Source organism: Phodopus roborovskii, unplaced genomic scaffold, assembly GCF_943737965.1.
Source record: "Phodopus roborovskii unplaced genomic scaffold, PHOROB, whole genome shotgun sequence".
NCBI lineage: Eukaryota > Metazoa > Chordata > Mammalia > Rodentia > Cricetidae > Phodopus > Phodopus roborovskii.
This window is the reverse complement of record NW_026126407.1, coordinates 30,200,830-30,227,347: the sequence shown is the minus strand read 5'-3', so window position 1 is coordinate 30,227,347 and position 26,518 is coordinate 30,200,830. Positions and strand designations below refer to the sequence as shown.

The 26,518-nt window shown below is 42.5% G+C and overlaps 2 protein-coding genes across 2 annotated transcripts; one reads left to right on the top strand and one right to left on the bottom strand.

Moving 5' to 3' along the window:
* Window positions 1-1,529: 1,529 nt before the first annotated feature.
* On the top strand, window positions 1,530-2,465 carry LOC127219367 (olfactory receptor 2Y1). The gene has a single exon (XM_051180841.1). The coding sequence runs from the start codon at window positions 1,530-1,532 to the stop codon at window positions 2,463-2,465; it is 936 nt and encodes a 311-aa protein (XP_051036798.1).
* An 18,744-nt stretch (window positions 2,466-21,209) lies between these two features.
* Window positions 21,210-22,680, bottom strand: LOC127218725 (myristoylated alanine-rich C-kinase substrate-like). Its single transcript, XM_051179718.1, has 2 exons — window positions 21,429-22,680; window positions 21,210-21,226 (listed from the first exon to the last, which is right to left on the bottom strand). Exons 1-2 carry the CDS (start codon window positions 22,678-22,680, stop codon window positions 21,210-21,212), a joined length of 1,269 nt encoding a protein of 422 aa, XP_051035675.1.
* Between the last annotated feature and the right edge of the window lie 3,838 nt (window positions 22,681-26,518).

Below are 26,518 nucleotides of genomic sequence, written 5' to 3'. Positions count from 1 at the left end.
AGTAAAAAATTCATCTATACTGTAAGATACAAACACCACAGAAAAATGTTTCCAAAAACAGCCATGAGAAAATAAAAGTATTCAATTGATGATCAAAACAAACAAAATACTTTAAAGCAACTTTAACCAACAAAACCAAAGATCTCTACACCAAAAAAAAAAAAATAAATCTCATAATTTTGTATAGTTTTTAATACAACAATCTCTAAATAGAAGCAACATTTTAATGCTTGCCATGTTTCCTCAGTCTATCCACGTGTGTTCATAGTTTAAAAACAGATTATTGGGCAGGGAAGATGGTTCAGCAGTTTTGTCACTCTTGCAGAGGACCACCATTCAGTTCCCAGCACCCACATGGCAGCTCACGACCAAGAATGCGTCCAGTTGCAGGGGATCTGACAGTGTCTTTTGACCTCTGCAGTCACCAAGTATGTACATGGTGTACAGACATACATGCAGGAAAAACACTCACATGCATAAATATATTTTACAAAGCTAAAATGATTCTCAGAATACAGAAAATTCAATATTTCACTCAAGAAAATGTACTTAAGGTCCATGTGTCATGAAAATACAATTATTAATTTATCACCTCTTATGACATAAAAGAAAACAATGTTTTCACACTGTGTTTTGTTTGTTTGTTTATTTGTTTGTCTGTTCCGAGGAGGTCAAATCATAGATGAGAACAAAGATTCAAAGATTTATGGAAAAAATGAATTAGTTGTAAGAGCAAGAAACAATTGTGATTTATCAAAAAGAATACACTTGTGATCATACTTCTTCCCAGGAAACATTCCTATGCTGCTTAGCTCTTTGTGACAGATAGAAGCAGGTCAAGGCTCCAAGAATTCAGTCACTGACTACGTTTATCAAGCAAGAGATGGAAAGTAAGAATCCAGAGGTCAGGGGTGCAAACTCAGACAGCCTAGTTCAGTGTCCCAATCTGCTGAAGCAGTCTGTCTCAGACTAGAAAAGGAAGGACCCAGATCAACACAGAACTCTAACTTATGCCACACACACTGGACTTTTAATACAGGTTCCACATTACTGCTTTTGATCCTGAGGTCAATGCCACAAGGGTAACAATACATCTATCTTCTCTACTTCCACAAAAGGAAGCATCGCATCCAGGGGATTCACCAGAGGACTGGGTATCTTAGCAAAAGTCATAGAACAAACAAGCAACAAGAATTAGGGACAAGCTTAGACCACACCACTATCAACCCTGTGGTCTATATGCTAAAGAAGAGCTGAATACACACACACACACACACACACACACACACACACACACACACACACACACAGCAAGAGTTGTAACAACAATTAAAGAAAAAGAAAGGCCATGAATTTGAAATAGAAGAGACTTACATGGATGGGAGTCTTTGGAGGGGGGAGTGAAAGGGTCAACAGAACTGAACAGAGTGACAACTCAAAATAAGAGACTTTGGTGCATTTAGGAATAATTAATTCATGCTCTCTACAGGAAACATTGAATTATCTTCTATTTTTGCAGGTGGGGGACTATGGGAAGTTGGAACACCAGTTCAGAAGAGGGCTTCATTTTGCTCGGCTTCTCAGATTGGCCTCACTTAGAACCTGTCCTTTTTGCCTTCATTTCTATTTTCTACTCTCTGACTCTCTTTGGCAACACTGTGATCATCATTCTATCACAACTGGACCTTCGCCTGCACACACCCATGTACTACTTTCTCTGCCACCTCTCCTTCCTGGACCTCTGCTACACAGCCAGCACTGTGCCTCAGCTTCTTGTCAACCTCTCTGGACTCGACAGGACCATCAGCTTTGGAAGATGTGTGGCCCAGCTCTGCATAGTGCTCTCATTGGGGGGAACTGAGTGTGTGCTTTTAGTGACCATGGCCTTAGACCGCTATGCCGCCGTGTGTCGCCCACTCCACTACACAGCCATTATGCACCCCTTTCTATGCAGGGCATTGGTTGTATTCTCCTGGGTTGGAGGACTCTTGAACTCTCTGATCCAGGCAAGCCTCGTGATGGCCATGCCTCTCTGTGGACACCAGCTGAACCACTTCTTCTGTGAGCTGCCTGTTCTCCTGAAGATGGCCTGTGAGGACACAGGAGGAACAGAAGCCAATTTGTTTGTGGCCCGGGTCATTATCTTAGTCTGTCCTTTAGTCCTAATTCTAGGCTCCTATGCCCACATTGCCAGGGCAGTGCTGAACATCAAGTCAATGGCTGGTCGCAGAAAGGCTTTTGGGACGTGTGCATCTCACCTCATTGTGGTTGTCCTGTTTTATGGCTCAGCCATCTCCACATATCTCCAACCTGTCCACATGTATTCTGAGAGGGAGGGAAAATTTCTTGCCCTTTTCTATACTATTGTCACCCCCATGCTCAACCCTCTGATTTATACCCTCAGGAACAAAGATGTGAAGGGGGCTTTCTGGAGGATACTAGGGAGAGGCACAGACTCAGCATAGAAGGGGGAAGGGAGTAATAAAATGTGTGTAATAACACTCATATTCTCAAACACATGCTATCCTTGGACCAAGAACCTTTAGTCGGTCGAAAATACCCTTCTCAAGAGCCTTGTAGTTTCATCTCCTTTCTTGTCTGGGAGTTGGAAGTGGTGACCTCATGAAATCCATTCTAGTGTAGTGTTTAGTGGCATTGTGTAGCATGCTGGCTTGTATCTTAACTTCCCAAAGGAATGAGTTTGAGAAAAAGAGACAGTGATCCTTCTAGAGAGAATGGACATGGTTTCTAGGCACAGTGGCTCGTGAAAGAAGACCAAATTCAGAATAGCAACACTTTCCCCAATTGACATTCATGATGTCATACCATATAGATGGCTAAATACCGAAGACACTGAACAAGAGTTCTCATATCTTTCATAAATAAGTGTGGCCCTAGCCATGTTTGCTCTTATCCAATGCCCATGTCTTTTATGGTGTTTACTCTTCTGCAATATATGTGTCAATTAAGAAATGCATGAATAGTACTCTGTGAAGTATATCTAGATTCAGATGTGATCCAATTTTAATTACTTACAAAAGAAAGACAGAAGCATTGGGAGGACACGGAACGAAGGGAGGGAAGCACCAGTATCTCATCAACCGCAAGCCGCTGTTGGGCAATGTGGTGAGACACCGAAGGTGTTTTCTCTTCAACCTCCATGTTTACAGCACTATTCATCACAGCAAAAGCAAGGGGTCAATCAAACGTTCATCCGTGGTTGAGTGCACAAAGAAAATGTGGTGTGTATATATCATGAAACGTCAACTGATCATCATGAGAATGATGCCCCGGTATGTTCAGCAGAATGGTTAGAACTGGACGACATTACATTAAGTGAAATAAGCAAGATAGAGAAAGTCAAATACCAGGGCTTCTTAGTCATACAGACACTTACAAAGCTGCTGTCATAGAAGTGGCAGATAGAACACTGGTCACACTATACCCTATAGTTGTGCATATTGTCATGTGTAAATTTAAAATAAAAGTAGCAAGTTACACATAAAAAGTGCTTTCCATGTGAAAAGAAAGAAAACAGAGAAGAACCAAACATAAAAACAATATGCCTAGAAAGAGATGATATAGGGAAAAATGTGACAAGATAGTAGCATGGGAGGGAAAGAGGGAGGAAGGAGAGAGGAAAGGCAGGAAAGGGAGAGAAAAAAAGAAATAGAGAGAGAGAATGTGTGAAGTGGATGATTAGAGAGATGGGGAGAATCTGGGAGGGGGAGAAGCTGAGGGGGAACATGATCAAAATATATTTTGGGAAAAAATTAACTAAAAAAGGGGGGGTGCCTCAAAAAGGCAAGAGGGAAAGAATTGTCCGGAGACCTTTAATTATGAGCAGCCCAGGTAGAGATGACTTCCACTTAGAGGTCTAAGAAAAACTTAAGTCCAGGCTTTAGCCTAGAAACCACCAAGGTGGTACAGAGCCACCAAGGTGAAGCTTGGTGCTGTACAGAGCCCTACGACCCCTGCCCTCGTCCTGCATCTCCAAAACGAGCCCCAAAACTACATTAGTCCAGTGAATCAGGGACTATTGCCATACTCCTCCCAGTCTTAGACAACAGAGGCATGAGCAAGACTCTGCCTGCTGGGCAGCAGGGCCTGGAAACCACACCTTCCTTCAGACCTCAGCACTGGCTACCCCGGTGAATCAATACCAAGAAGAAATTGAGGGTCCCTTTGGCCAAACAGCTGTATACAGATTGCCTTCTGACCCACCCAATAACAGGCAGATATTACATATTGTCTGTCATACAAAGTCAAGGACTACTTGCATCATTGCCAGCCTTGAATGCACCTGGAAACACCTCCAGCCTTGACTACACAGGGCCCTGTTCTTTTCAGACTTAGGCAGCCCTAGCTTAGCAGCAGCCTTGCCAGACAAAGAACTATTTTCTCCACACTTCTGCCAGCATAGGGCAGCACAGCTAAAAGATAGAGCTGTAGACCTATTCCATTGGAAGGCAGAAACCTGTGCCTATATGGGACAGATTCATATCTTGGCCTGCAGTGGTATCAACTGAGACAGGGCCTAGGTACCCTCCTGCCACTCTAGAAATAAAAATGGATAAGACACTTCCAGACTCACAATAACCAACTAAATATAGCTCCATAGGACTATCCTATATGAGATGCTAGGAGTTCTTTGCTTTAAAAGAGAGGCATTACCAGACTGATAGCTGGGAATCCAGCATGGGACTGACTCAGCCCCCCCTGAACATGGGTCTCAGCCAGAAGGACTGAGCAGTCTAAGGGACCTCAGACAGTGGAGCCAGGATGTATCCCTGGTGCACAAAAGGACTTTGCAAACACATCCCCCATGGAGGGATAACTGCCTTAATCTAGAGACAGGAAAGAAGCCCTAGTCCCTACTTCACATGACCTGTCAGATCTACATGACCCCAACTGGATGGCATTCCCCTAACGGAATTGGGGTGGGGGAATGGGAGGGGAGGGTGGTTAGAGTGCATGTGGGAGGGCAGAGAGGGTAAAAGGGAGGGAAGAAGGGAGAGAAGGAGGGAAGGAGGGAGGGAGAGGGAACTGGGATCGACATGTAAAATAATAACTTAAAAAAAAATGCTTTGACTCCAAAATTTAAGTTCAAGGACAAGTTACTGGGGAAAAGGATTTCTATTTTTGTTTCCACAGAAAATGAAAAGATGTGGATTCCTTCCAGACTAATGTGGTTTGGTTAAGCCAGACCACCTGAAACAGAGTACCAGGTGATCCTACATTCAAAACAGCTGGACCAAGCAGCCTTACAGACTATAGCCAGGATTTCTGAATCTTCTTCGAATCCCCCATGACAGCGCCCCTTGCCAGCAGGAAGTAGTTTGGAAAGAACGATGCCCAAATTCCCAAATATTGTCTATAAATGTTTGTTTTCATTTAAATTGACTTGGTTATATAAAATAAATAAAAAAAGAAAAATAAAAGAGAGAGGCATTAATAACCAAGAGGACAATGCTGGATGGTTTAAAGTTCACTGGTAAGAGTAGTTATACAAATTCAGAATGTTCTAATGTTATGAATTTACTGGGGAGGTCAGTCATGTCATCAGATGGAAACTAAAAACAAAACAACTAAAAATAATTGCATCAGTATGTGATGAGATGGCAGAAAAACAAGGATAAGTTGGTATATCAAAATTCAAAATGCAGGAGAAATGGGGTGCATGGACAGAGTTTTATATTAGTATGGTTTTTTCTGGGTTATTTTCTTTATGTTCATGTTTTGATGCTTTGCTTCAAAATAATGTCATAATGAGAACATTTCTGCAAACCCTGAGGTTACCACAAAGCAAAAATCTGTAATAGACAAGCCAAAAATGATACAGAGGTAATAATAACAGCATACTATTAGAGCAAATCACTGAACTATCAGTAAAGGGCCTAAAAGAGGAATAAGAAAACAACAAAGAAATGAGTTATTAGTGGCTGAAGTAACACCTTCCTCATCTGCAGACACCATGGCTAGAAGTGAGTTAAATTTTCCAACTAAAAGACAAAATGAATGGCTTGAAGTATGTCTCCTAGAATAAACTCATCTCCTACAATAAATATAGACTATAGAAAACAGACTGCACAAAGATACAAGAGGCCAGACAGAATACTGGCCTGTGATCTCAACACTCAGGGGACTGAAGCATCAGCTTGAGATCAGACCATATGCAGAACAAGAAAATTGTGAGGGGGAAGAGACAAACTAAAGGGGGTCAATTCATCAAGAGGAAATTTAAAATTATAAATGTGCATGGTTTTTTGGTTGATTGGTTGTTTTTTGTTTTGTTTTGTTTTCATTTTGTTTGGGTTTGGTTTGTTTTTTGGCTTTTGGATACAGGGTTTCTTTGTGTAGCCCTGGCTGTCCTGGAACTCACTTTGTACACCAGGTTGGCCTTGAACTCACAGAGATCCACCTGCCTCAGCCACCCAAGTGCTGGGATTAAAGGCATGCACCACCAACAGCCTGGATTATACATGTATTTAATACAAGATTAAACATATATAAAAAGAAACATCAATAGATCTAAGTGGAGAGATGGACTCTTACACAATACTACACTAGAGGAATACAACGCCCTACTTTCAATAATTGACAAATCATCAAGTATAAAATCAATAAGGAAATGGAAAGGTTGAGTTTGCCCTAACACAAGTAGGCCTAATGGATATCTAAAAGATATTTCATACAACTGTAGACATGGTTTATCAACGGTGCATGGACCATACTCCAGAGGAGATCACATGATAAGGCAAGTAACAAATTCCAACACACTTAAAATTATATCAAGTATTTTTATAGTAATGCAATATGCTGGATATTGATGACAAGAAATGTTTTGGAGATTATACAGATACACTGGAATTAGCCATTACTTTTGAGGGTCTGGAGAGATGGCTCAGTGGTTAAGAGCACTTGTTGCTCTTTCAGAGGACCTGGGTTTGGTTTCCTACACCTACATGATGGCCCACAATTACTTGTAATTCCAGTTCCAAAGGGAATCTGATAACCCCTTCTGACCTCCAATGGCATCAAACACACACATGATTTCATATCCACACATACAGGTAAAACATTCATACACATAAATAAGTAATTATTAAAATTTTGTTTTAAAATGTGGGCATAGTGGTATACACCTTTAATCCTAGCACTCAAGAGACAGAGGCAGACAAATCTCTGTGAGTTTGAGGTCAACCTGGTCTACAAAGCAAGTTCCAAAACAGCTGGCGCTGTTACACAGAGAAGTTTTGTCTTGGAAAGAAAATTAAAAATAAGAAGCGATCCTGGTTACAATAGCTACAAAAAACAAGATGCCTACAAGTGATTTAACAATAGAGTTAAAAACTTCTATAAAATACCAAGGAAAGAAATTATGGTCATACACAAAATAGAAAGACAGAAAATAGTTATATCCTCAAAAATCCATACTACTGAAAGCAATACATAGATTTAATGAAATTCCTGTAAAAATATGAGTAACAGGCTGTGAATACAGCTGAGTTGATGGAGAGCTTGCCTGGACTCAGTACCTGGAGCTATGTGAAGCTGGGTGTGGGGTAAAATCTCTGAAGCTGGGAGATAGAGGCAAGAGGATCAGAAGCCCAAGGTCATTCTCTAATACACATCCAAGTTGAAGCCAGCTGGGCTTCATAGGACCCTGTCTCAAAAAAGTCAAAGATAGAGCTGGCGAGATTGATTGGTGATTAGGAGCCCTTCCTGCTCTTGCAGAGGACCCAGATTCAGTTCCCAGCACCCACACGGTAATTTGCAACCATCTGTCACTCCTGTTGCCAGGGATCTGATGCCCTCTTCTGACCAATATAGGTTCAGCCAAGTATATAGTACATATTCATCCATGCAGGCAAAACACTCGGACACATAAATGAATAAATTATCTATGTATTTAGAAATATATGTTCAAACATATATACATGTAACATTGATTAAAGAAAGGGAGATTGTTGATGTAAAAGAGAGGGCAAAGGGAGGTTTTGAAGGAAGGGAATGATAAGGGAAAATGATTAGTTACAGTCACAAAAAATAAAAATATTACTTTAAAATACTATTCACACAGCTAGAGGGAGATATACTAAAATCTGTGTGGAATGACAAAGTCCCTAAATACCAAAAAACAGCTTAAATTAAATTTTAAAAAAAAAAGCAGAGGGTATTACACTATATGACTTCAAAATATATTACAAAGCTGTAATAGTCAAAGCAGCATGGCACTGGCATTAAAGCAGAACATATACCAGTAAAGCAAAGTAGATATCTGAGTGATGGTTGCTAATGGTACCATGTACATGCTGGGAAAACTAGATATCCACATGCAGAAAAATGAAAATAAATCCTATCTTTCCCAAGTACCAAAAAAAAATCAATTATCAATTCAGAATGCACTAAAGACTTAAACAGTCCACCCTAAAGAATAAAGCTACTGGAAAAAAAACAGGAAAAATACTTCAGGACATGGGAATGTCATGACCCCAAAAGGACAGCAAACATATCCAAAAGGAGACAAAAGGATTATGTCAAATAAAAACAATAGCTTGCACAGCAAAGGAAACAACCAACATGGTAAAAAGATAATCTGTGGAACAAGATAAAATAGTTGAAATTTTACATTGGACTAAAAGCTGATACACTGAATTTAATCCCAAAACAAAAGTCCAATTAAAACTGACCAATAGACCTGAATAGAAATTTTTTGGGAAAAAAATGATCTACAAATAAATGAAAAACAATCAGCATCACTAACGATCAGGGAATTATACAACAAATCCACCATGAGATCTCAACTCACTCTAGTAGGAATGTCTGTTAATGAAAGGACACGTGATTATAGGTTCTGGAGGGGATGAGAAGGGGGACTGGTGGCAGCTTTGACTGTCAACTTGACACAACCTGGGACCACCTGGGAAGAGAGGGTCTCCAATGGAGCGTGGTCTAGACAACTGAGCATGTAAGGGGAGGTTTTTCTTATTTTGACTAATTGAAGTGAGAAGACAGCTCACTGTGGGAAGCACCATTCTTCGGGTCTAGACCCTGGATGAAGAGCAGAAACAGCAAGCTGAGCAGTAAGTTCTGCTCACGTGTGTTCTGCTCTGTCCCCTCCCAACTGTAGGTGTCTCAAGCTCCTGTCATTATGACTTCTCCACATTGACAGAATGTCACCTGGAACTGTGAGCAAAAACAAATCCTTTCTCCTCTAACACACTTTTTGTCTGGGTGTTTTATCCTAACCAAGAAATGAAAACTACAACAGAAACCTTTGCACACTATTGGTGAAGAACTGAAATTAGTATCCAAGTATAATGATGGGTATCTATCTCACGCTTGATATTCAAGCTATTGGAAGATTAAGACAATCCAACAAAGACAACATCACTGTCACCTCCAAGAGACACAAGTTTGATTGCTCTCACCAGGTAGGGAAAAAAACTAAGTTAGTCTGGCTGAATTAAAAGAGAGTTGTGTGGCTTAAGTATCCGCATGGCCCATTACAAAGTGAAGATGATAGCTGTTGTAGAAACATATATTATCATATGATATTATATATAATGTTTTATGAATTAATTTTTCTTTTATCCACAGATCATCAGAACTGGAGGGATTAGGACTACATGAAACAGGGAATTAATTACTTGGAGTTCTTGGACTCAAAAAGACAAAAGCAGTGACTGTTGGGACTGGCACCCTTCTGTGGAGAGAGACAGTGTTGTTGCATGTGAAATGAAAGCCCAAACTGCCTTCTGAGCTGTAGCCACTCCTAGAAAGCCTAAATGATCCGAGATTGAGTGGACTCGGTCCTATTTGAGCCTGTTGGTCACCAGGTACATTTTTTTGCTGATCTTCTACCTTGATTTCCATTTGCTAAGTCAGTTCTGGGTCCTCAGGGCTCTGCCTGTGATAAGGAGCCCAGGATATATGGACTGAAGTCAGGCTGGAAGGTCCTGCCACCTGCCCCAGGGATTTAACTCACCATTGCAGAATAACTTTTATACTCTGTCCCAGAGAGCTGTGGAAAGTCCACAGCAGCCCTGCTTATTAACGCTGAAATAACAAGTAACTTCCAGTTTCTCTGAAGTTCCCTGGGAAAGATGTGCCCCAAAGGGACCAATTAGTGTAGAGAAGCGGGTGTGTCTGGGGAGAAGCGATGGGCACCAGAGGAAACGCTGAAGTAACTGAACTTCCTCTGAACTTTCAGAGTGTCTGGGTGAATAGATGTTTTGATGACTCCTTTGAGGCATCTGACTGTCCCCTAACATGTTATTAATTCAAGTGAAGAAAGAATACAACATTCCACACAGTTGGGAATCCAGGAAAGAAAGAACCCAAAATAATAGACAGCAGGCTTCCAGGGGCCACTAGCTTTCAGAGTTGTTTGAGGGCTTGATTGATTTCATAATCGATAATAATAATAATACAGTGATGATTCCTGGCTGAATCAACACATATAATTAGGAAAGATACAGCGAAGGTCATTGGCATGTCTGCCAGCATCTCTCATCCATTCACCAGTAAGCAACACCATAACACAAAAGCAGCTTGTGTCATTTTTATCTCGGTTAGACGCCTCTAACGGTTCTAATGTGAGAGTTACTTAATGCTTTTGAAGCTATGGCTCCACACGGTTTTCCCCTAATATTCCTTGTGCAGTTCACCTGTTTTTACTGCTTTTCCTCTCTAAGTTCAGCGAAGTTGTGATGTCCCTCCCTATTCTGTCCATAGTTGCTACCCTTCTGAAGGTTTGCAAATTCAAGCAAGGTTTTTTAAATATTTTATTAATTCCTCAAAAACTTCATATCCTGTATTTTGATATTCACACCCCGTCTCCATCTCCTCTCAAACCCCACCCCCCAACCCATACCCACCCAACTGTGTCTCCATAATTTTTTAAATTCATTAAGTGCTATTAGTGTTGCCTAAGTATTCTTAGGTTGTGGTCATCACTGCAGTATGTTAGACCTACCTACCTGTATGTATGAACATGTGTGTGCGCGAGTACATACACCATACAGAGAGAGGAAAAAGGGGGGAGGGAGGTTTGGCTTACTATTTTTCTTACAAGTTACTTTTGAGACACATACAATGCTTGAGGTTTCAGCTAGGCATGGTGACACACACATGTAATTCCAGTAGGAGAGGCAGAGGCAGGCAGGGCTCTGTGAGTTTGAGGCCAGTCTGATCTGCAAAGTGAGTTCCAGAATACCCAGGGCATCAGAGAAACCCTGTTTCAAAAAGCAAAAAAAAAAATTGAGGTATTATTTTTACAGTAAATGTTGTTATGGATAAAATTATTTATTGAAAATCTCAATAAAATACATAAACATGTTAACTCCAAAGAAGTAAATGATGAGCTGTTCTTTCTTACTGATCAAATTTGTTCTTTGACCGTTTCACTTACACAAACTTCTGTTTCCTCTCACTTCAAACTATTATCTCTATTACCACACACACACACACACACACACACACACACACACTTGGGGTCCTCACTTCACTTTACTAGTTAGTCCTTCTTCTGTTTCCATGTCTTTTTGTACTTATAACATTGTTTGTTGGTGTTTTTATTATTTACATGTATTTATTTGTGGGGGGATGAAATACATATGTGGAACGGCACAGCTGTCTCTGTGGGAGCTCATGGATTCTTGACCAACAGTTGGGGAGCCTGAATGTGACCAACCTAGGCCCTTTGCATGTGTGTGATAGTTGTGTAGCTTGGTCTGTTTGTGAGGCTCTTAGTGGTGAGATCAGGACCTGTCCTTGGCACTTAGCTGGCTTTGGGAAACCTGTTCCCCGTGCTGGATCACTTCTCTCAGCCTTGATGCAGGGGAAGGACTTTGGTCCTGCCTCAACTTGATGTGCTGTGCTTTGTTCAAGTCCACAGGAGGCCTGCCCCTTTCTAAATGGAAAAGTAGGAGGAGTGGATGGTGAGGGGGTAGATGGGAGGTAGGGTGGGGAGTAGAGGGAATGGGAGGAAAAGGGCAGGGAAGACTGTGGTATGCAAAGTAAATGAAAAAATTAAAAAAAAAAAAAAGAGGGGTTTCCAAACTTTGGAAGCCACATCCTAAGATAACCTGAGTCATCTTAATGGCTTCTTGAGAAAATTCTAGCTGTCCAGAGTCCACTCTTTGTGGCAGCCAGTACTTGGGAATGAGCTGTTGTCTCCCAGCCTCTGTGAGCACATGAATCTGACTTTGGCTTTTGCCATCCAAGTGTCCTGATGCCATTTGCAGGAACTCCTGACTCTGCTGGGGATCCCTCAAACTCCTGTTTAATGTTCATTCTCCATTTGAAACTCGAAGCCCTTCCTTCCACTGCAGCTCCATGGCAGGAATAAAGGTTTTTTCAGTCTTTCCTGGACTCCTTGAGTGTACCAGGGGCTTTGAGTAGCAGACTCGGGATTCAAGCCTATGGCTGCCCGACCAACTCTATGCAGCTCCTTCCTCTATCTGAAACTTCTAAACTAAACCAACCACAGGCACTAACCACTTGCTTAAGGCAACAGTGACAAGCTATGGAGTAAACAAAACCACATTTGCTGTTACTGCTTTTGTATAATGCTCTTTTCCATCCATGCTTGCCTAGACTTTGTTTGCCCATCCCTCATGTTCTCCATTGGTACTTTAAAAAAGTAATGCACTTTATTGTGATATTACAATGATTATTAGTGGTATATGGAAAAACTGAACCCACTTACCCTCCCCTTCTCATAGTTCTTCCTGTTATCATTGTCATCATAATCATCACTTGTGGTGTTGAGAATTGCACACACTAGCCCAGAACTGCTGAGCTAGTATTCTCCCACTGAACTATATCCACAGTTCACTTTCTATTAATAATACCTTGTATTGCCCTAGTATTTGTTACAAGTAAGGATTCCGTGTTGATCAATGCAGGGTTATCAACCAAAGTCCATTATTTACATATTAGAGTGTATTTGAGGGCTATATTTTATACAGGGGTTAGATGGCATGAACCTATGGTTTTAGCATACTTTAGACGATTTCACTGATTTGAAAATATTATTTGTTATATGTCTCTTCATTCCTATCTTCAGCCCCAGAACCACACTTCACTCTGGCAACCTCTGAACTGTGTACTGACTTCACAGTTATTATAAAGTGAGGCAGATCTAGGCTCGGAGTAAACAGCCTTTTGAGATTTAGTATTTCCTCCTTCTTTAAACACTATTTTTATTTATGTGTCTAAGTATTTGCTATGTAGACAAGTGGCTGTGGAACCCATAAAAGGGCATCGGATACTTTGGAGCTGGAATTATGGCATTTATTCCAGGAATTCATTTGCTATTCAGTACATAAAAAATCAAAGCAATATAGCACAGTAGAGAACTAGGGGAAATCCACATGGTTATTCCAGTTGACGGAGAAAATGCATTTAAAAGAATCCAACACAATCCCTTGCCAAAACACTTAGAAAATTAGGAATAGAAGAAAATTTCCCCAAGATGATAAAAGGCATTTCATCAACCTTAAAAAAGAAAACAGGAAAGATAAAATAAATGTCTACAACTAACCTCAGACTCCATTGGTAGAAGAGCAAACATTTTTAGTTGCTTTCATCTCTGAATTGCATATTGCACTGAAATTTCTAGCTAGAGAAGTTAGGTAAGAGTAACTAAAAGTATACAAGATGGAAAAGAAGAGAAAAATTACAACTATTAACATGTAGCATGATCCTAGATTTAAATAATCCTAAATAATCTTCAAAAAATGTAGCTAAGAACTCTGGGGCAGTTTCAAGACACAAGACCAATACATAAAAAGTTGGTTGAGGGCTTTTAGAACAGTGATAAGCAATTTAAGAAGGAGATTAAGAAAACAATTTCATTTTTAAAGTATCCAAAAAAATAAAATACCTGGAAATAGATTTATCCAAAAAGTATTGAAAAAAATGGAGATCCACAGACAAAGAGAAGCAAGACCCGTGTCCTGAACAAAGAGAAGCAGCATCCCTGAGGCAATCACTCTCTGTGTAAACCAGAAGAAATCTTCCGTTCATGGCTGGAAGGCCATGGGCTGTAAGATGGTCTCACTGTTCACACTGACACCTAGTTTCAAGATGGCTGTACTGTCCACACCAATGCACAGTTTTGACGCAATCCCTAAGCTTGCATCTCAGCTAAAAAAGCCTTTAAATTCTGGCCCATGTATGAAGTTCTTTATAATATCATGATTTAATTGAATACAAACTATACAAGTTGATGGGAGGTGTCATTCTGTAAATATGTTTCTCATACTGGTTAATGAATAAAGCACTGTTGACCAATAGGAAAGCAAGATAGGCGGGACTAGGAGAAGAGGAGGAAAGAGGAAGTAGTAAGGAGGGTCAAGATGGAAAGACTGGGGAGACAAGACGCTGGCCCCACTCCCCGGTAAGATAAGACCATGTGGAAATAATTAAATTAATAGAAATGGGTTAATACTTAAGACAGAGCTAGCTGATAAGAAATAAGTACCTGGCCAACAGCATTATATCAAATACAAAGTCTCGGTGTGTTAATTGGGGCTGGCGCGGCGGTGGGACAAGACTGGCAGCGGGCGAAAACCTTACTCCTTACAAGTACTAGGTCTAAAATTTTCAATGAAACCTATTAAACTCTTTGGAAAGCAGCTGTGTCTGATAGTGAACCCACAAGGCTTCAGTGGGTAATTTAAACCTGGTCACACAGACCATCTTGGTTAGAGTCAGTGAGAAACAAAACAAAAAGACACGGATGTGGGCTGGGCAGTTAGTTAATTTGGGTTAAAGCCCTTGTCGCCAAACTTGACAACCTGAATGGGATCCCTGGGACCCACGTGACGGAAGGAGAGAACCGACACTTGCAAGTTACTTTTTGGAAAGAGAGAACCAACACTTGCAGGTTACTTTCTGCTATTCCATTTTTTAAAGTATCCCTAGACCAAAACTGAGGCTCAGTGGACTAGAACCAAGAGATTGATCAAAGCCTAGTGTGGTAACACTTTAATCCTAGTCCTTGGGAGGCAGAGATAGGTGGATCTCTGTGAGCCTGGTCTACAGAGTGTTCCATAACAGCCAGGGTAGGTAGAGAGTCCTTGACTCAAAAGGAAGGGTGGGGAGGAGGGTTGCCTAGTTTCTTGTAACCAAACAAGTTAGTTAGCCATGTTCTATTATAGATAAAAGTGTGCAGACACCCACACTTTGTCAACACTGTCAGAATCTTTCTTCTTCACCTTGTCAGGGGATCCCTGGGATGGGGGCCTAACAGGCTCAGCCATCTGTCTCCTGGAGGAGAAGACTGAGGCCAAGAGGGAAAGCAGAGGTGTAAGGGGTCTGGGGATAGGGGAAAGAACAAAGCAGAAACAGAAGGGAATGTAGGCAGACCTAGACAGCCACCAAACTGGATGCTTCATTCTCCACACAAACCAAGAGTGTGCTCAGCCTGGGGGTAAAGGTGCAGGAGCCACTCCAATAGAAATCCATACATGTTGGCACCCACATAGAAGCTTCCCTCCCAGCTCAGAGGCAGCCACACTTGTCCTCTGTCCTGCGGACCCTCCCAGGTGCAGACCATAGCTACTAAAGCACTAAAGGCACTTGGAAACTAGGCTGCATCCCCAGGAGCTCCTTTACATCTGACAGGTGACACAGAAGGTCCTGTCCACCTAAAATACCTAGGAATGCTGACCCCACCTGTCCTGGCAGGAAGGCACTGAGCAATCCCCTCTACAGGCTGAGTGTGGCTGCCTGGTCTGCCCAGAATTGACAATTGCAAACTGCACACAAGCAAGTGACTGCTAACCCTGAATTCCTGTCTCTGGAATATGCTTTGAGGAACTCTGCAGTCTGACTCAGAAAATGGGATCAGCCGCCTGGACATGCGCAACCACAGGACATTGACCGTGGACCTATGTTTCTTTGTGGTCGTCAGTCAGTGTATGGCGGCTTTGATAATGGTAGGAAACTTTAAAATCCAGTGACAGTAGATCAATGGTTGGTGGGTAATGGGTGTTGTTTTGTTTTGTTTGTTTTTGAGACAGGGTTTCTCTATGCAACCCTGGATGTCCCAGAACTTGCTCTGTAGACCAGACTGGCTTAGAACGCAAGGATATGCCTGCCTCTGCCTCCTGAGTATTGGGACTGGCAAAAGTCTGTGAGTTCAAGACCAGCCTTGTCTGGCATGGTGGGGCATGCCTTTGACCCCTGTACCTGGGTATATCACCCACTCCAGGACAGGCCTCGTGTTAAGGAGTAGCTGACTAACATATAATGAACTCCATAGTTTCTTGTGTGTGCTTATATTTGATTAGTCTGACGTTTAGGGGGATATTTTGTTTTCTTTTTGGAGTAGTTATTTTGTTTTCTTGGTTAGGAGGGTCATCGTATTGTTATTTTTGTTTTTTGAAAGAACAAGTTGGATGGGTTGGGAGGGTAAAAGCCTCTGGATGATGAAAATGTATTTAAAATTAAAAATCGTGTAATAAAAAATAATAAAAGTCTTGCCTGGTCTACATAACAAGTTCCAGGACAGCCAGGTCTACACAGTAAGACTCCCTGCAGTTGTATGGAAAGCTCATCCATCTGTGTTCACCATTACTGTGGTTTGGTTGATTTGTGTTTGCAAATATGCCTTTGGTGCATAGTGTGGTAATGCTGTGGCGGTGAGGCCTTTGGGAGGCAGCATGTAGTGGGAGGCTGTACAAACACGGGAAGGTGCCCTTTGAGTGAATGGGGTTGTTTCTCTCCAGAGTGGTTATGAAAGAGCAAGGGTGGACTCCCTCCTCTCTCTGGTTTCCTGGCATCATAATGGGCTCTTTTTACTCTCATTCTCCATCATGTTGCCATCCATGATGCAGTGACAGAGCCAGTAAATCCTCGGAGAGCTGGTGTCATGCTGTTCAGATGCGAAACTGAGTTAATAACTGCTTTCCTCTGTCAATTACCCAGCCTGGGTTATTTTTTAATAAAAACAGGAAGTGGGTTAATGTAACTACATTCTGGTATGGTTTGGGTTTTATTTTGGTTTGTTTGGTTGGTTCTTGGGGTTTGGGAGAGGGCTCAGTGGAGAGTCTCATGTAGCCCAGGCAGGCTGTGAACTTGCTATGTAGGAGAAAATGGCCTTGAACTCCTGGTACCCCTTGCTTGAACCCCTGGGTGCTGGGATTATAGGATTGCATCACCCAACGCAGCCTACTATATGTTTTCTGGAAGTAAAGTGTACCTTCCTATGCCTATAGGAAAATAAGAAATAGGAAACAAAGACTTCAGTAGAGTAGGCAAAAGATGAAAATCCCCTCAAGTCTACCTAACAGCCCACCATCTTTGACCCACCACAAGATTTTTGGAGTACAGACAATCTTTATATCAGCTGTTCAAATGATGTTTGAAACAAAATGCTGACTGTGGGGAAGTGTCCCTTGCTTAATGTCCCTGGAGACACAGTACTCGAATGTTACCTCTTGTTGCCTTGTGGCTGCCTTGCATCATGGCCCTGCACCCATCCAACTTCTTTCCCAAACACAGCAAAACCCCAGTTAGCTCCCACTAGAGCTGTTGTGATGATGGAATGAGCCACCTTCACATTTATGTGTGAAGCCATGTGACAATGTGACAGGCATTTGAGGACACTGTTTTGTTGTTGTTGTTTTGTTTTGTTTTTTGTTTTTTGTTTGTTTTGTTTTGTTTTGTTTTAAGAAAACCAACAACTTTAGTTACTGGCTATTAGAAGAGCACTAAAAAGCCACTACAATAAATGACACCAATCATGGAAAAGACATGCACTGGAGGTGACACAGAATAGAGTCAGGGGTAATATTCAAGTATATGCTGTGTCTTAGTCAGGGTCTCTATTACTGTGATGAAACACTGTGGCCAAAAAGTTGGAGAGCTTACACTTCCACACTGTAGTCTATCATTGAAGGAAGCCAGGATAGAAACTCAAACAGGGCAAGAACCCAGAGGCAGGAGCTGATGCGGAGGTCATGGATGGTGCTGCTTACAGGCTTGCTCCCCATGGTTGCTCAGCTTGTTTCTTATAGAACCCAGGACCACCAGCCCAGGGATGGTACCATGGATGGGCCCTCCCCACCAATCCCTAGTTAAGAAAATGTCTTATAGCTGGATTGTATAGAGATATTTTCTCAATTGAGGTTCTCTTCTTTCAGTTGACTAGTTTGTGTCAAGTTGACACATGACTGGCCAGCACATAATGTTTATTTCAGTAAGTGAAGGTGAGGTTACTGACAAATGGAGCTTCATTACCTGACCATCTAAAAACCAAGAGTCAGAAGGGATGAGCTTCTGTTTGGATGCTTTCTACAGCTTCTGAAGACTCTGGTAGTTGGCTCCTGGCCCTTTACATCTTCACAGCCAGTCAGGTATTGCTTCCATCATTGCAAGTCTCTGACAGTAACACTGTTCATTCCCTCTTTTATTAAGTAGTATGCTTCACACTTCATTGAGCCCATTTAAACAATCTAGAGCTATGTGCCACCTCGAGGTCAGATTATTAAGGAACTTAGCTATCCTTTACACACCTGCTATATTGTAACATATTGCCGGTAATAGCCATGATTTTGCTTATGTGGGTAGACTATGTGAAAGTTCTCTGGATCAAAATGGAGTTATTTGTGTTATACTCAAAGAAATAAATTTAAGTTATGAAGGAAGGGATCTCATGAACATGTGCCTAATAAAAATGTTCAATTTCAAAGCCTGCCAGACCATAACCTTGTTGTGTGGGGCCAAGTAACTTTACACAGAAAATAATTCTGAAAGAATATATGGTCCCCGCTGAACAACAATAACTATTGTTATTGATACTTGCAGCCAAAACTTATTGTTTCAAAATAAATTGTACAATCCTCTTGTCTCCCCTTTGTCTCCACCTCCTTGAATATATGCATAGCTTGCCATGGTACACACAGTACTACTGCAATGTGTATCCCTGGATAAACTTTCTAATCTTTGGGAAGTCCCTTTGTTATTTACATTGAATTCTAAACCAAGACATAAAATCAAGAATCTACTTGTTAACCATATAAACACTTCACATTTAAAATCATAGAAATATAAAAGGCAAAACATATGAGAGCACTAGGGAAAAATGAAATACACTGGGGAATAATGGATTTGTATGTTTCACATTGCTGACCTGAGTACCTAGGAATCAGAGATGAGAGCTCATGGTGTCCCTCAAAGGAGGTCCAGCTTGCTCTGAACACATAGATAGTTGCTTTAGGGGCTAGAGACAGAATATATAATGTTTAGTCTTAATTGTCAACTTGACACAATCTAGAATCATCCCAATCCATCTAGACCTGGTTGGTCTGGAGGCATATCTGTGGGGAATTGTCTTGATTGGCTTGATTAAGATGGGAGGACTCATTCATTACATTGATCTCATGCCCTGAGTTAGGGTCTTGAACTGTTTGGGTAAAAGGATGGAATTGAACACAGCAAAAAGCATTTATTCTCCCTGCCCTTGACTAGGAAACTGACCAGCTGCTTCAAGTGCCTGACTTTCCTTCAATGATGGGCCATGACTTGGAACTGTATGCCAAATAGACCCTTTCTCCCTGATGTTGCTTCTTTTGTCAGTGTTTTATCACAGTGACAGAAGGAAAAAAAAAGGACAGAGTGGTTCCAAGAAGAAGAATAGCCTTCCTCAAGGCTCTATGTAGAGATTGGTACCACTGCAGTGTCCTGGGGCATGAAGGGTCAGAGAACATCCTGAGTCAGAACACTCAGCAACAAATGACCATCCTCAGGATGGGCAAGGAAAGTCGGAAAGACTTGCTTCCAAGGGGATGTGTAGGTCATAGCTGTGACTAACATAGGGGACACATAATCATACTAAGTATCACACTCAAGTATAAATCAGATGCTACAACAAACATTTTGGGTAACAATCTTATTTAAGTATCAAAATGGCTCTAAATAGAATGTGATATTATACTACATGGACAGAGTGCAAAAACTGGTTGCTCAAGCTTAAAAATCAGTGTTATGTATCCAGTGACATGTGGCCATCCTCGGGTCACTTAATTACGACGGGCCTTGGCTCCATCATCTGTAAAAGACACAAATAAGAGTAAGTATGTTATAAAAAATTAAGAAGGGTTAATAACTACCAAGTGTTTGATACTGTAGAGGCCATACAAAGTGATTAATCTAGACCAGTGGTTCTCAACCTATGGATCATGAACCCTTTGGGGGTCAAACAACCTTTCACAGGGGTGGCCTAAGACCATTGGAAATACCAAATGTTTACATTATAATTCATAACAGTAACAAAATTACAGTATGACGTTGCAATGAAAATAATTTTATGGTTGGGGAGTCACCACAACATGAGGAGCTCTATTAAAGGGTTGCAGCATTTGGAAGGTTGAGAACCACTGCTCTATACCATCTTGGTTTGTGTATGTTGGCTTTGTGGAGAAAGAATTTATTTTTCACATCAAGCATTGTGTGTGTGTGTGTGTGTGTGTGTGTGTGTGTGTGTGTGTGTGTATTTTGCCCAAATAAGCAAGGGGGAGGGGCAAAACAGGCAACTCCATCATCAGTAGCTACCCTGATTTTTCTCATCTAGAGGAAAACAAACCCAAAGTGCCCCTTTTATGTTCCAAGATCCCTAGGTTAGAACAACATCCTCCAATCATCCAGATTTCACTTCTAGCACTAAGTGGGTGAGACTATAACACTGTGTCTCTGGGCAGTTAGCAGTCTAACTGGGTCCACCACAGTTCTCACAGGCTAGGTGAGTTTCCTGGGCTGCCTCAAGAGCAAAAAAACTAGACTAAACTACTACTAGCAAAGGCCAAGCAGCCAGGTACTTTGGAGACAGATCCTCTGTGGGCCAGAAAAATCTATGCATTTCTTTATAATCAAAGTAAATGGGGTTTAGAAAGAACCAAGAAAAATGATTCACAAGCGGCAGTTAATACAGTACGAGAATACCAAGCCTAGGACTCTGCATCTTACTAGTGCTCTCTCTGCCGTGAATGTGTGATAGGTCTGGAAGGAAAGGTGCTGGAGAAAGTCCCTGTAGCGAACACAGCTTAAGACAGGAAAGCTGTGTGGTATTGCTGACTGTGCAGCCTCCCACTTACCCTTCAAGACCTTGTTGATCCACTGCATGGCTGTTTTCTTTTCTAAGTCAAACTCTTCTGCAGTGATTCGAAAATACAGTCCTGAGGGTGGTGGCGGAATCAATGGGACATCTCCTCTTTGGGGCAACAACAGAGGAATCTTGCGTCTCACAGGCTTTGGAATATCAGACTTGGGGAGGCCCTTCCTTCTGTTGCCTTGCTTGACTTGAGGAGCATCTATGGCAGCTGCTTGCTTGGCTTTCTTAATTTTTTCCTTCTTTTCTTTCCTTTCTTTCTTTTTTTCCTTCTTAGTCTTCTTTTCCTTTTTTTTCGAATTGCCTGAAGATGCACTGTCTTTCTCATCACCTTTATTTGCAGCCTCCTTCAACTGGGGTGAGTCTGGACTGGGGAGTGGCAGAGCGCATGGTGCAGCACCTGAGGCAGTATCTGTGGCAGTCCCTGAAGCAGCTTCTGCTGTGGCACCAGAAGCAGCGCCTGGGGTAGCACCTGAGGCAGCATCTCCTGCAGCCCCTGAAGCAGCATCTGGAACAGCACCTGGGGCAGCATCTGTAGCGGCCTCTGAAGCAGCATCTGCGGAAGCATTAGAAGCCGCGCTTGGGGTAGCACCTGCAGCAGCATCTCGGGCAGCACCTCGGGTGGCATGTGCAGCATCATCTAGGGTGGCACCTTGGTTAGCGCCTGCAGCAGTGCCTAGAGCAGCCCCTGGTATAGCACCAGGGCCAGCACCTCTGGTAGTGCGTTCACGAATTCTCTCTGGGGGCCACTGTGCTAGAGAGGAACTGTAGGAGCTGGCAATGGCATTTCGTTTGTATGAGCTCTTGAAGGTGATGTGGGATTCTTTATTACAGCTCTTTGTTGAGTTCTTGGAACAGATATCCATACCCAAAGGACCCGGCCTGGGTACAAAAGAAGAGAGTACCCCATTGACAATCAGACGTCTAAATGCAGATGGGACACTCACACCGCCATCAGAGTCCTTTCCCTGATCAGAAGGTCTCTTGATGACTGCGGAGCCTTCCTCCTGCTTGGCAAATCCTTCTCCTCCTTTTCCCGAGGTAGTGGGATCTTCGTTTTTCTTTGCTCGCATTCTTTTGCTTTTGCTTTTGCGGGTCTCTTGGAGAGCACTAATCTGTGTCTCCTTCCTAGATTGAGTTGAGAAGTAGCCAGTGAGGAAAGACCATATAATCAGGACCGGCTGACCCAGAACAAACCGGAGCGTGGCTCTGCCCTTAGTAGAGACCACCTTCAGGATCATTGAGCTTCGGGACATCCTGGAACCCGATAGTGTTGGCACTGAGTTGTGTTGGCCAATCAAGAACATTGAAGAAAAGACTCCGACGAGTAAGTTCCGAGCCTTCTCCACTGAATATCGCTGCGTGTGGACAACCACTACGCGTCCAGGGTGCTCCTGGGAATTGGCTAAAGCCATGTTCAGGCACCCTTCCATGGAATTAACCCGGAGAGACCGGGAGACACCATGGACCGGAGGCGAGGGCCTCTTCTGGAGGTCCCCAGTGGGCACAGTCAGGGACCGACGGTGAGGGCAAGCCCGGCCCAGGTAACCACCCATCCAGACAGCTCTGCACAATCGACGCCTTCAAATGGAGTCAACGGTTCAAAGACGCTTCTCTAGCTGCCGAAGGAGTCGACAGCAAGGCACGCACTGTGGAGTGTGTCGCCTATGACGCGGCATTGGAATGTGTGAACAAAGAAAGGGCACGAGCAAAGGCCACGCGGGGGAAGGGCGCGCACCAGGACCCCCTGCTGCTGATAAAAGTGACACTAGGAGGCCTGCTCTCTTCTCTGAAGGACAGTAAACAGCCCCATCACCCCCTCCCGCCTCCACTGTTGGAACCATGCTACACTAAGGTGCCTCAGCCTGATAACTATAGGGTGCTGGACTCTGAGCTCAGAAGCGTCCCCTGGAGGCGGCAGCATCCTCCCCCACCCCCACCTCAATAGTGGAAGTGACAACTGCTCAGAACCAGAGCTCACCAGTGCCATCCAGACCTTGTGACGCAGGAGACACCTGGGGCGAGTTAGTGAGGCTGGAGCAGGTTCTAGGCTCCTAGTGGAAGTGAGAGGACACTGAAGGAAACAGGCCTGAATGGATGCTGCCACACCCTCCCTTCAACCAGCAGCAAGAAGATCGGACATTCGTGTAATGTTCAAAAAGACTTCTGTCATTTTAAAATTTAAGGTTAAATGATTTCCACATCAAAATCTGGTCATTGATTCATGACCCCACAAAAATGATATTCTTTTCGAGAGGTGAGTTCCCAAGATGGATATTAAATCAGTGATTCCCAGGGCTTAGAGCTAGAGGAGGGATTGAATACAAACTATAACATGAAGGACACTGAGGAGCTGAGATGATCATCATGTATGCTGATCATAGCTGGTACACGCATCTATACATTTGACAAAATTTATGATACATCACAGAGAATGTTAGGTAATTTTAAAAATAAGTGTTTAAGTTGGCACTTTATTAACTGTGACTTTATACTTAAAACCAGGTTGGTTTTGTTTTGTTGTGTTTTGTTTTGTTTTGTTTTGTTTTGTTTTGTTTTGTTTTGAGACAGGGCCTCTCTGTTATGTAGCTCTGCCTGTCCTGGAACTAGCTGTAGACCAGGCTGGCCTCAAACACCCAGAAACCTACCTGCCTCTGTCTTCCCAGTGCTGGGAGTAAAGTTGTGAACTACCACCCACCACTAAATAAAAATACTTTTAAACACATTGATTCTTCCTCTGGACCTACAGCATAACCAAAGTAGGATGGATGAAGGCCTGGCATCTATTTTACTTTGCATGTCTCCTTTACTTCGGGTCAGTCACCTGCTAACACTGCACATAGCATGTTAATAGCTCAAGGAATGTCTGTCTAAATGCCAAGGATGTCTGACCAACCTCATCCCTCTTTATGGCTGGAGGCAAAAATAAGATAAGAGCAACTGAATTACCCTCCTATTAAGCTTTACAGGGTCCTGCACCAGACACCCAAATGTCATCATCCTAAACCTTCAGGCCCCTTGGATAGCAGCAGTAGCCCACAGACAGATCACCCCATCATGAGAACACCCCCAAGCAGGATCAGTCATCTCCTAGGAACCAGCTAGTCCCCTCAAAAAAAAAAAAAAAAATTTTATCTTTTTAAATCACCTTGCAGAACCAGACCTGAGATAACATCAGCCAGATAGCACTCTAGCCAGAACTGCATACCTCACTCCCTGCCCCAGAAGCTCCTGTCTGTTTCTCTTCCTAGTGTGCCACACAGATTAAATCTCCTTTCTCTGCTTTTCATTGTCTCTTGCCTCTTTAACGTATTTGAATAGGCTGACCAGCCCAATTCCTTGGGACTCCCTGAGTTAGGACATTAGCTCTAAAATTCCAATAATAGATTTATCCTTTTTATCATGATCCCTTCCTATATGTATTAGTCAGGGTTCTCTAGAGGAACAAAACTGATAGGTTGTATGTATGTATGTATATGGATTTATTAATCCATATAGAGTGGCTTACAGGCTGTAGTCCAGCTAGTCCAACAATGGCTGTCTCCCAACAGAAAGTTGGGACTCCGATAGTTGTTTAGCCCACAAGGCTAGATGTCTCATCTAGTTTTCAGTACACGTTGAAATCCCAAAGAAGCAGCCTCTAATGCCAGTGGGAAAAAAAAGCCTCAAGCAGCAGGATCTATAAACTTGAGAGGAAGAATAAGGCCAAACAGGTAAAAGTAAAAGCCTCTTTCTTCCATACCATTTATACAGATTGCCATGAGAAGGCGTGACCCAATTTTTATGATAATATTTTTATTTAAATTTGAAACAAGCTTGTTTTACATGTCAATCCCAGCTCCCTCACCCTCCCCTCCTCTCCTGTCCCCCTACCAATCTCCATCCCATCCCCTTTCTGCTCCCAAGGAAGGGTGAAGCCTTCCATGGGATATCTTCAAAGTTTGTCATATCATTTGCAGCAAGGCCTAGGTCCTTCCCCCTGTGTCTAGGCTGAGAGAGCATCCTTCTATGTGGAATGGGCTCTCAAAGTCCATTTGTATACTAGGGATAAATACTGATCCACTACCAGAGGCCCCATAGACTGTCCAGTCCTCCTAACTAACACCCATGTTCAGTGGGGTCTGGGTTGGTCCTTTGCTGATTTCCCAACTATCAGGCTGGGGTTCATGAGCTCCCCCTTGTTCAGGTCAGCAGTTTCTATGGATTTCTCCAGCCTGGTCTTGACCCCTTTGCTCATCATTCCTCCCTCTCTACAACTGGATTCCAAGAGTTCAGCTCAGTGTTTAGCTGTGGGTGTCTGTTTCTGCTTCCATCAGCTACTAGATAAAGGCTCTAGGATGGCATATAAGATAGTCATCATTCTCATTATTGGGGAAGGGCATTTAAGGGAGCCTCTCCACTATTGCTTAAATTGTTAGCTGGGGTTATCCTTGTAGGTCTCTGAACATTTCCCTAGTGTCAGATTTCTCTTTAAACTTATAATGACTCCCTCTATTATGGTATCTCTTCTTGCTCACCTCTATTCTTTCCCTGATTCAATCTTTCTGCTCCCTCATGCCCTCCTCTCCCCTCCTCTTCTCCCCTTCTCTTTCTCCTAACTCCCACTCTCCTCCCCCCACATGCTCCCAATTTGCTTGGGAGATCTTGTCCTTTTTCCCTTTTCAAGGGTCGTCCTTGTATCCTAGCTTCTCTGGCGGTGTGGATAGTAGGCTGGTAATCCTTTGCTCAATGTCTAAAATCCATGTATGATTGAGTACATACCATGTTTGTCTTTTTGTGACTGGGTTACCTCACTCAGGATGATTTCTTCTAGTTCTGTCCATTTGCCTGCAAATTTCAATATTCCCTTATTTTTTCCACTGAATAGTACCCCATTGTGTAAATGTATCACATTTTCTCCATCCATTCTTCAGTTGAGAGGCATTTAGGTTGCCTCTAGGTTCTGGCTATTACAAATAATGCTGCTATGAACATAATCGAACAGATGCCATTGTTGTATGAATGTGCATCTTTTAGGTATATACCTAAGAGAGGAATTGCTGGATCTTGTGGTAGACTAATTTCCATTTTCCTGAGGAACGGCCTTACTGATTTCTAAAGTGGCTGTATGAATTTGCACTCCCACCAGCAATGGAGGAGTGTTCCCCTTTCTCCATATCCTCTCCAGCATAAACTATCTTTGGTGTTTTTGATTTTAGCCATTCTGACAGGAATAAGATGGTATCTTATAATTGTTTTGATTTGCATTTCCCTGAAGGCTAAGGATGTTGAACACCTTTTTAAGTGTCTTTCAGCCATTTTAGATTTCTCTATTGAGAATTCTCTATTTAGTTCTATGCCCCACTTTTTAATTGGATTATTTGGTGTTTTGGTAACTAGCTTCTTGAGTTCTTT

Excerpts from the sequence above, each read along its gene's own strand:
- LOC127219367 (XM_051180841.1), top strand. The coding sequence starts at position 1,530 with ATGGGAAGTTGGAACACCAGTTCAGAAGAGGGCTTCATTTTGCTCGGC.
- LOC127218725 (XM_051179718.1), bottom strand. The coding sequence starts at position 22,680 with ATGGGTGGTTACCTGGGCCGGGCTTGCCCTCACCGTCGGTCCCTGACT.